At 33.3% G+C, this 10,327-nt stretch overlaps 1 protein-coding gene across 1 annotated transcript; it reads right to left on the bottom strand.

Annotated features, from left to right (window-relative positions):
* Nucleotides 1-6,346: 6,346 nt before the first annotated feature.
* Nucleotides 6,347-9,445, bottom strand: LOC142236194 (putative cytochrome P450 12c1, mitochondrial). The gene is made up of 4 exons (XM_075307462.1): nt 9,245-9,445; nt 8,565-8,938; nt 8,392-8,505; nt 6,347-7,448 (listed from the first exon to the last, which is right to left on the bottom strand). The coding sequence occupies exons 1-4, from the start codon at nt 9,335-9,337 to the stop codon at nt 6,428-6,430; spliced, it is 1,602 nt and encodes a 533-aa protein (XP_075163577.1). The 5' UTR covers nt 9,338-9,445; the 3' UTR covers nt 6,347-6,427.
* Nucleotides 9,446-10,327: the final 882 nt, after the last annotated feature.

The following is a 10,327-nucleotide window of genomic DNA, read 5'->3' on the forward strand; positions in this document are numbered from 1 at the left end:
AACAACCATGCACAAATTGGTCCACACCGGTCCATAATTATATATATTCCCCATATAAACCGATCCCCCGATTTGGCTTGCGGAGCCTCTAAGAGAAGCAAATTTCATCCGAACCGGCTGAAATTTGGTACATGGTGTTGGTATATGTTCTCTAATGACCATGCAGGAATTGGTCCACATCGGTCCATAATTATATATATTCCCCATATAAACCGATCCCCCGATTTGGCTTGCGGAGCCTCTAAGAGAAGCAAATTTCATCCGATCCGGCTGAAATTTGGTACATGGTGTTGGTATATGTTCTCTAATGACCATGCACAAATAGGTCGAAATCGGTCCATAATTATATATAGCCCCCATATAAGCCGATCCCCAGATTTGACCTCCGGAGCCTCTTATAGGAGCACAATTCATCCGATCCGGTTGAAATTTGCAACGTGGTGTTAGTATAAGGCCGCTAATAACCATGCCAAAATTGGTCCATATCGGTCTATAGTTATATATAGGCGATCCCCAATCACACAAAAATTGGTCCTTATCGGTTCATAATCATGGTTGCCACTCGAGCCAAAAATAATCTACCAAAATTTTATTGTTATAGAAAACATTGTCAAAATGTTATTTCTATAGAAAATGTTGTCAAAATTTTATTTCTATAGAAAATTTTGTCAGAATTTTATTTCTATAGAAAATTTTGTCAAAATTTTATTTCTATAGAAAGTTTTGTCAGAATTTTATTTCTATAGAAAATTTTGTCAAAATTTTATTTCTATAGAAAATTTTGTCAGAATTTTATTTCTATAGAAAATTTTTCCAAATTTTACTTCTATAGAAAATGTTGTCAAAATTTTATTTCTATAGAAAATTTTGTCAGAATTTTATTTCTATAGAAAATTTTATCCAAATTTTATTTCTAGAGAAAATGTTGTCAAAATTTTATTTTGTCAAAAGTTTATTTCTATAGAAACTTTAAACTTAATTATATACGTATTTAATCGGCCTTTTTACTTTAATATATACCACGTATAGACTATGTGGTATATATTACGGTGTTAGGAAGTTTTAAGATACCTTGCCATCGGCAAGTGTTACCGCAACCCAAGTAATTCGATTGTGGATGACAGTCTTCGGTAGAAGTTTCTACGCAATCCATGGTGGAGGGTACATAAGCTTCGGCCTGGCCGAACTTACGACCGTATATACTAGAGGTCTGCATCGAATAACTTTTCACTACATGTATGCAATTCGCTGTCGAATATAGTACATACACTGTCTTTCGCTCAGAGCGCAAGTAGTGAAGTGAAGAGAACACTTGCTTGTCAAATACCACCAAGTACTTATCCGAAAAAATATGTGTTCCGAAAAAAGGAACAATAAAAAAGCATGTACTTGAGAAAAAGTACAACATGGATTCTCTTCACTTCACGTGGTACCACAAGTATTTCTCAGTTATGTGCGAAGCAAAACTTTCCATTTCTATTAATCATAGATATGTATGTCACATATTTCATATATTTATGTATGTCACACACTTACCTTAACGTTTGCCGTTCTTTATAACAAACCGAAAACATATATTATGGAGAGTAACTGTTTTTTTTTGTATTTCTGAAACTGCACGTGGTACATGGAGTACTCTATGAAGTTTTGTTCTCGCAACATACACGACGTGACCACTCTGAGTACACTTCAATAAGAGAAAAAGAGGAATATGTGTTTGTTGGTAGTGAAGACATCAGAGTAGCAACAAGAAGTTACTCGTGGCTTTTGGTGTTCATCAAAATGTGTACCAATTGTTTTGCGACTCTCTCAAATAGATGTACTCATGTAGCAAGTACACGTGTACTCTTCATTTACAAATGGAATTGTGCAGACCTCTAGTATATACTTGTTAACAACTAAGTTGGTTGTGTTAACAGATTTGATAGTTATAAAGGGAATTGGTTGCTATGGACTACATATAAAGGGTGATTCTTTTGAGGTTAGGATTTTCATGCATTAGTATTTGACAGATCACGTGGGATTTCAGACATGGTGTCAAAGAGAAAGATGCTCAGTATGCTTTGACATTTCATCATGAATAGACTTACTAACGAGCCACAACGTCGAATTTTCAGTGAATGGGCCCTAGAAAAGTTGGCAGAAAATCCGCTTTTTTATCGACAAATTTTGTTCAGCGATGAGGCTCATTTCTGGTTGAATGGCTACGTAAATAAGCAAAATTGCCGCATTTGGAGTGAAGAGCAACCAGAAGCCGTTCAAGAACTGCCCATGCATCCCGAAAAATGCACTGTTTGGTGTGGTTTGTACGCTGGTGGAATCATTGGACCGTATTTTTTCAAAGATGCTGTTGGACGCAACGTTACGGTGAATGGCGATCGCTATCGTTCGATGCTAACAAACTTTTTGTTGCCAAAAATGGAAGAACTGAACTTGGTTGACATGTGGTTTCAACAAGATGGCGCTACATGCCACACAGCTCGCGATTCTATGGCCATTTTGAGGGAAAACTTCGGAGAACAATTCATCTCAAGAAATGGACCGGTAAGTTGGCCACCAAGATCATGCGATTTGACGCCTTTAGACTATTTTTTGTGGGGCTACGTCAAGTCTAAAGTCTACAGAAATAAGCCAGCAACTATTCCAGCTTTGGAAGACAACATTTCCGAAGAAATTCGGGCTATTGCGGCCGAAATGCTCGAAAAAGTTGCCCAAAATTGGACTTTCCGAATGGACCACCTAAGACGCAGCCGCGGTCAATATTTAAATGAAATTATCTTCAAAAAGTAAATGTCATGGACCAATCTAACGTTTCAAATAAAGAACCGATGAGATTTTGCAAATTTTATGCGTTTTTTTTAAAAAAAAAGTTATCAAGCTCTTAACAAATCACCCTTTATAAAGGTTTGTCCCAAATACATACATTTAAATATCATTCGATCTGGACAGAATTTGATAGACTTCTACACAATCTACAGACTCAAAATTTAAGTCGTTAACATTGGAACACAATGTTAGTAAACTAAATATGGGAAACATTTAAATCTGAAGCAATTTTAAGGAAAATTCGCAAAAGTTTATTTATGATTTATCGCTCGATATATATGTATTAGAAGTTTAGGAAAATTAGAGTAATTTTTACAACTTTTGGAATAAGCAGTGGCGATTTTACAAGGAAAATGTTTGTATTTTGACCATTTTTGTCGAAATCAGAAAAACATATATATGGGAGCTATATCTAAATCTGAACCGATTTCAACCAAATTTGGTACGTATAGCTACAATTCTAATTCTACTCCCTGTGCAAAATTTCAACTAAATCGGAGCTAAAAATTGGCCTCTGAGGTCATATGAGTGTAAATCGGGCGAAAGCTATACATGGGAGATATATCTAAATCTGAACCGATTTCAACCAAATTTGGCACGTATAGCTACAATTCTAATTCTATTCCCTGTGCAAAATTTCAACAAAATCGGAGCAAAAAATTGGCCTCTGTGGTCATATGAGTGTAAATCGGGCGAAAGCTATATATGGGAACTATATCTAAATCTGAACCGATTTCAACCAAATTTGGCACGCATAGCTACAATGCTAATTCTACTCCGTGTGCAAAATTTCAATTAAATCGGAGTAAAAGATTGGCCACTGTGGTCATATGAGTGTAAATCGGGCGAACGATATATATGGGAGCTATATCTAAATCTCAACCGATTTCAATAAAATTTGGCACACGTGACTACACTACTAATTGTACTCCTAGTGCAAAATTTCAACCAAATTGGGGTAAAACTCTGGCTTCTGGGACCGTATTAGTCCATATCGGGCGAAAGATATATATGGGAGCTATATCTAAATCTGAACCGATTTCAATAAAATTTGGCACACTTGACTATAGTACTAATTGTTCTTCTTGTGCAAAATTTTAAGAAAATTAGGGTAAAAGTCTGGCTTCTAGGGCTATATAAGTCCATATCGGGCGAAATATATATATGGGAGCTATATCTAAATCTGAACCGATTTCTTCAAAAATCAATAGGTTTCTATTCTGAGCCAAAACACATACTTGTGCCAAATTTGAAGTCGATTGGACTAAAACTGCGACCTAGACTTTGATTACAAAAATGTGTTCACAGGACAGACGGACATGGCTATATCGACTCAGGAGCCCACCCTGAGCATTTTTGCCAAAGACACCATGTGTCTATCTCGTCTCCTTCTGGGTGTTGCAAACATATGCACTAACTTATAATACCCTGTTCCACAGTGTGGCGCAGGGTATAAATATTAATATGTAATAAAATTAAATATAAATTAAACTTAATTCAAAGGATGGTTTCTTAATTTCATAAGGTTGTCCGAAAAAATAATTAGTTGTTTTAACAAACGAATGAAATTTTATTGGTTGGGATTACCAATTAGAGTGTTAATGTGCTCAAATTTTAGTTATCCAAACAATTTATGTATTGTTGTGCCAGACAAGAATTGGTTGCTCAAACAAATATTGTCGGTTATATTCTGATTGTAGATGGGACCAAATAAATCGGTTGGCAAAAAATAGGTTGGCACAACAAATTTGTTTTCTGTGTGCAAGATGCAAATCCTTAAAATAAGCCTTAGCCTATATTTGAAGCATTGTTATCTTAAATTTAAAAATTTAATTAAAATTCAATATGTCAGTTGAGTTAAAGACGATTTCTTTAAATTAAAAATGTTTTTCTATTTTTTTAAGGAACATTTGCCTTACTTCAAAGATCTAAAACTTCAATAGAAATTTGTGTCCTAAATTTAATGAAAAAAAAATTTTGAAGCAAGAATTATAAACTTTCTTTTAATTAAAATGTCATTATTTTAAAGAATTTTGTCCTTGGCATTGCGTAAATTTCGAGTCCTAAAACTTAAGTTGCATAATCTTCCATATTAGGTCAATATTTTTTTCAGTGTATGTAAAACCAATCTATGAAATATTAATAGAAATAAAACAAACAAACAAAAATTTCTATAGAAATAAAATGTTGACACAATTTTCTATAAGGCCGGTATGCACCTCTAGCGAAATTTTCGGTAGCAAAAATTTATTTAAGTCTACAACAACAAAAAACAGGGCTGTGTACACAAATTTTAAACCAGCTAATCGCTTTAAAAAATTGTTAATAAAGGGTGATTTGTTAAGAGCTTGATAACTTTTTTTTAAAAAAAAAAACGCATAAAATTTGCAAAATCTCATCGGTTCTTTATTTGAAACGTTAGATTGGTCCATGACATTTACTTTTTGAAGATAATTTCATTTAAATGTTGACCGCGGCTGCGTCTTAGGTGGTCCATTCGGAAAGTCCAATTTTGGGCAACTTTTTCGAGCATTTCGGCCGGAATAGCCCGAATTTCTTCGGAAATGTTGTCTTCCAAAGCTGGAATAGTTGCTGGCTTATTTCTGTAGACTTTAGACTTGACGTAGCCCCACAAAAAATAGTCTAAAGGCGTCAAATCGCATGATCTTGGTGGCCAACTTACCGGTCCATTTCTTGAGATGAATTGTTCTCCGAAGTTTTCCCTCAAAATGGCCATAGAATCGCGAGCTGTGTGACATGTAGCGCCATCTTGTTGAAACCACATGTCAACCAAGTTCAGTTCTTCCATTTTTGGCAACAAAAAGTTTGTTAGCATCGAACGATAGCGATCGCCATTCACCGTAACGTTGCGTCCAACAGCATCTTTGAAAAAATACGGTCCAATGATTCCACCAGCGTACAAACCACACCAAACAGTGCATTTTTCGGGATGCATGGGCAGTTCTTGAACGGCTTCTGGTTGCTCTTCACTCCAAATGCGGCAATTTTGCTTATTTACGTAGCCATTCAACCAGAAATGAGCCTCATCGCTGAACAAAATTTGTCGATAAAAAAGCGGATTTTCTGCCACTGATTTTGGTAATAAAATTCAATGATTTGCAAGCGTTGCTCGTTAGTAAGTCTATTCATGATGAAATGTCAAAGCATACTGAGCATCTTTCTCTTTGACACCATGTCTGAAATCCCACGTGATCTGTCAAATACTAATGCATGAAAATCCTAACCTCAAAAGAATCACCCTTTATATGTTCCAAATATTCCTCAAATAAATTGTTTATTATTTACAGACCTTTTAAAACTTTTACGCACACAATGATTTTGACAACCCTGTTATTTTCATTAGAGGTGCGTACCAGCTTACGAAATTGAACGCTACCGAAAATTTCGTTAGCATAAATAGCAATGCATTTCTTATGGGAATGAAATTTTTCGCTAGAGGTGCATACCGGCCTATAGAAATAAATAAAAAATTAATCTAGTGGCAACCTAACCCATATCATTTTTCCTTCAAAATTTTCCATTTTATTTCACCATGATCGAATTAATATGAACATTATGTGAATTATAACACAAAATTGTTTTAATTCAAATCGGTAAATTTAAATTTCAAAGGTATTATACAGGTATTCATAAAATATGTGCGAAAAGCATTATCTGTGGAGTAATTATATTCCATGTAGAAATTTCGTACAATATTAGCCAGGGTCATTTCCAATTCAATATCCACTATGCGTTTGCCCAAACATGAACGCGGTCCAAAACCAAATGGTAGAAATATGAAGGGGTTATTATTTTTCACAGATAGCTCATCCATTCCATCACAGCCGGAACGTAGCCAACGCTCAGGAATATATTCCGAAGGTTTGGGGAAATATTTTTCATCATGTAGTAGCATATTTGAAGCCATAAAAACATTAGTCTTTTGGGGTACTTGATAACCACTTAGACATAAAGCTCTTCCTGTTATGCGAATATTTCCAAACACCACTGGATATATTCGTAAAGCTTCCTTGATGCAAGCTCTCAGATAAGGTAAATTCTTCATATTCTCCAAAGTGAATTGAGAATTGCGGCCAACATTGCTCAGAATTTCTAGACGTAATTTTTCTTGTTTTTCGGGATTCTTGGCCATACAAAGGAATACTGCCGACATTACAGTTGAGGTAATCTCCACACCACCCATCAATAAATCGATAGCTGTTATAATAGCCATTTTACGATCAATTTTCAGTAATTTTTCCAATATACTATTTTCTGCCCTCTCGGCGGAACCATTTTGTTCCAGGCGCTGTACAGCTTCCATAACGTATTTCGTACAAATCTCATAGACTACATCCATGGATTTTTCGAAGCGTTTATAGGCTGGAGTCTTAATATATTTGTATATGGTGGGTTGCACGCCCAGGTCATAGAATGCATCGCCAAAGGAGAATAGATGCTTGAACATTTCCTTGGCTTCGGGACTTTTTGAATGATCATCGAGAAGGCCCATTTCTTTATCCAAAGCAATATGGGCCAATGATTCCAATGAAAAGCTGTTAATTTGTGTCAAAAAGTTGCTGGGAACTTCCAATGTCTCGGGATCACGAAGTTCACGTATTCTGAAATGAAAATTTTTTGATATTCCAATAACAACTACTAAACAAAAAATCTTATTTTGTCAACATTTTATTACTATAGAAAATGTTGTTAATATTTTATTTCTATAGAAAATTTTGACAAATTTTTCTTTCTACAGAAAATTTTGTCAAAATTTTAATTTTACAGAAAATTTTATCAAAATTTTATTTATATAGAAAATTTTGTCAACATTTTATGTCTATAGAAAATTTTGTCACAATTTAATTTCTATAGAAAATTCTGTCAACATTTTAATTTTACAGAAAATTTTATCAAAATTTTATTTCTATAGAAAAATTTTCTAAAAATGTTGTGTCACAATTTAATTTCTATAGAAAATTTTGTCAAAATTTTATTTCTATAGAAAAATTTTCTAAAAATTTTGTCTATAGAAAATTTTGTCACAATTTAATTTCTATAGAAAATTTTGTCAAAATTTTATTTCTATAGAAAAATTTTCTAAAAATTTTGTGTCTATAGAAAATTTTGTCACAATTTAATTTCTATAGAAAATTTTGTCAAAATTTTATTTCTATACAAAATTTTATTTGTGGTTTTAGTGCATTTTCTAAAAATGTTATTCCTATAGAAAATTTTATTTGTGGTTTTAGTCCATTTTCTAAAAATGTTATTCCTATAGAAAATTTTATTTCTATTGAAAATTTTTTCAGAATATTATTTCTATTGAAAATTTTGTCAAAATTTTATTTCTATACAAAATATTGTCAAAATTTTGTGGGACACTCTCCACGAATATTTAGTAATACATGACTTACAAATTCCCATCTTTGGAAAATCCAAATTATGGCATTTTTACCATTTTATTCTTTTTAAAACTATTTCAAAATTTTATTTCTACAAAAAATTTTCTCAAAATTTTATTTTATAGAAAATTTTCTAAATTCCTAATTTAAAATTTCTTACCTTTGTATAAATTTCATATTAACTTTCTGCAGAGGAGCTATATAAAGAGGCATACTTTTCGGTTGCATTACAATCGGATTGACCATTTGACGAAATTTAGCCCATTGCTGACCGCTAAAAAATAAACGCATTATAAAATGGATTCCCCATTAGAAATATCACTCCATTCTTACTTTCCTGAAACACCCAAGTAATCTTCATTGTATATACTGTTCTTGCGAGACAAACGATAGAATTCTACTGCTTCCATACCGGGACGCATGGGTTGGGGTCCCTCCGTGCGGAAAACCTTTTCATGATCCTCAAGATTAAAGGTAACCAAATTTGTACTCATACCAAAGAGACCAGGTAAGAGATAGATATCGCCATAACGTTGACGACACAATCGCATCAATTCATCAAATGGTTTACCATAAAAATCGCCACCTGGCAGGAAACCACGAAACATTTCAAATTTCGTTGGACCTGGCAGGGATTTGTATGGTTGAGCTTGTTCCCATTCCCGTTGCAATGATTCGCTCGAATCGGATGAGGATTGTTTCTTTTTCTGAAAAGGGACATTTTAATAGGTTGGGCCTAAAACTTTTTCGTTTAAAACATTTGAAATTTTATAGAAATTAGAGAATGTATTATTTCTAAAATATGTTTAATGATTATTAACTTCAAATTGAAATGATTATGCTTTAAAAAATTCAATATCTTCTGTTTATTGGGTATAATTCTGGAAAAAAAAAATTCCCCGCAATGGCAACACAGACACACTCTCTCTCTCTCTTTATGAAGTTCTCACTTTATATCTAATAGATATTTTACTTGTAAATTGAAACACACAATGCACTTGCAGAAGACATACCTCAACATTAATCGCCCTATTACTGGAATATTTTTTATGGCATATGCTTAAATAATTACGTTGTCTCAACACTAACACGCTTTTTGTTATCATTTCGAAATTTGTTGTTGTCTCTTTATTTTTGGGTATATTTGCTTATTTTTTGGATTTCACAATGACTTGCAAAATATTAGCTCACAATCGTTAGAACCGTACACCCCAATAATCGAACTTGAACTGAGTGGAGAGATTCCATGGAAATGCATAACAAATAAAATAGACAAGGTCTCTCGACGCTCATACGAATAATGTTGGTTGAATATCGTTGATCGACCGATAGATCATTAGAAAACAAATTGATAAATTCGTAGGCCGTTTGGTGTGGTTGGCAGCAAAGCGAACGATCTGACCTATTGTGATATACTTTACTATATGATAGGAAATAAAATTTTGACAAAATTTTCTATCAGAAATGATCGACAACCATATTAAACTTGTGAAAGACGAGGTTACTAGTTTAAAGAATACTATTTACATAATTGAATCTGAGTGTAAGGAAGAAATTACTCAATTGAAAAACGAAGTACACTTTTTAAAATCACAAATAAAAAAGCAAGAAAATCTCAAAGTTTCTCGTGAGATAAGAATTAACGGGATACCTTACAGTAAAACTGAAAATTTATGCAAGCATTTTGAAAACATATGTTGTGCTCTTAACATTAATGTTCCGCCTTATAAGACAATCTATCGCTTATCTACAAACAAAAAGAATAAAACTACTCCTGATGGAACCATAATTATTAAACTTTTTACACCGTATGACAAACATTTTTTACTAAGAGCTGTATCCATCTTCTGCAAACAAAATAAATGTCAATTATCGCTCAATCATATTGGCTATGACTCCAATAAACCAATATTTTTAAACGAAAACTTAACTTCGTCTAACTTCAAAATACTTCAAACTGCAATTAAAATTAAAAAACAAAAAATTATTTCATCTGCTTTTTCTCGTCGGGGACTCATTTTTATTAAACAAAATGCTGAAGCTGAACCTATACTTATTGATGATATATCAGAACTCAATAAGTTTTTTCCATCGGA

This window comes from Haematobia irritans, chromosome 4 (genome assembly GCF_050003625.1).
Source record: "Haematobia irritans isolate KBUSLIRL chromosome 4, ASM5000362v1, whole genome shotgun sequence".
NCBI classification, from domain to species: domain Eukaryota; kingdom Metazoa; phylum Arthropoda; class Insecta; order Diptera; family Muscidae; genus Haematobia; species Haematobia irritans.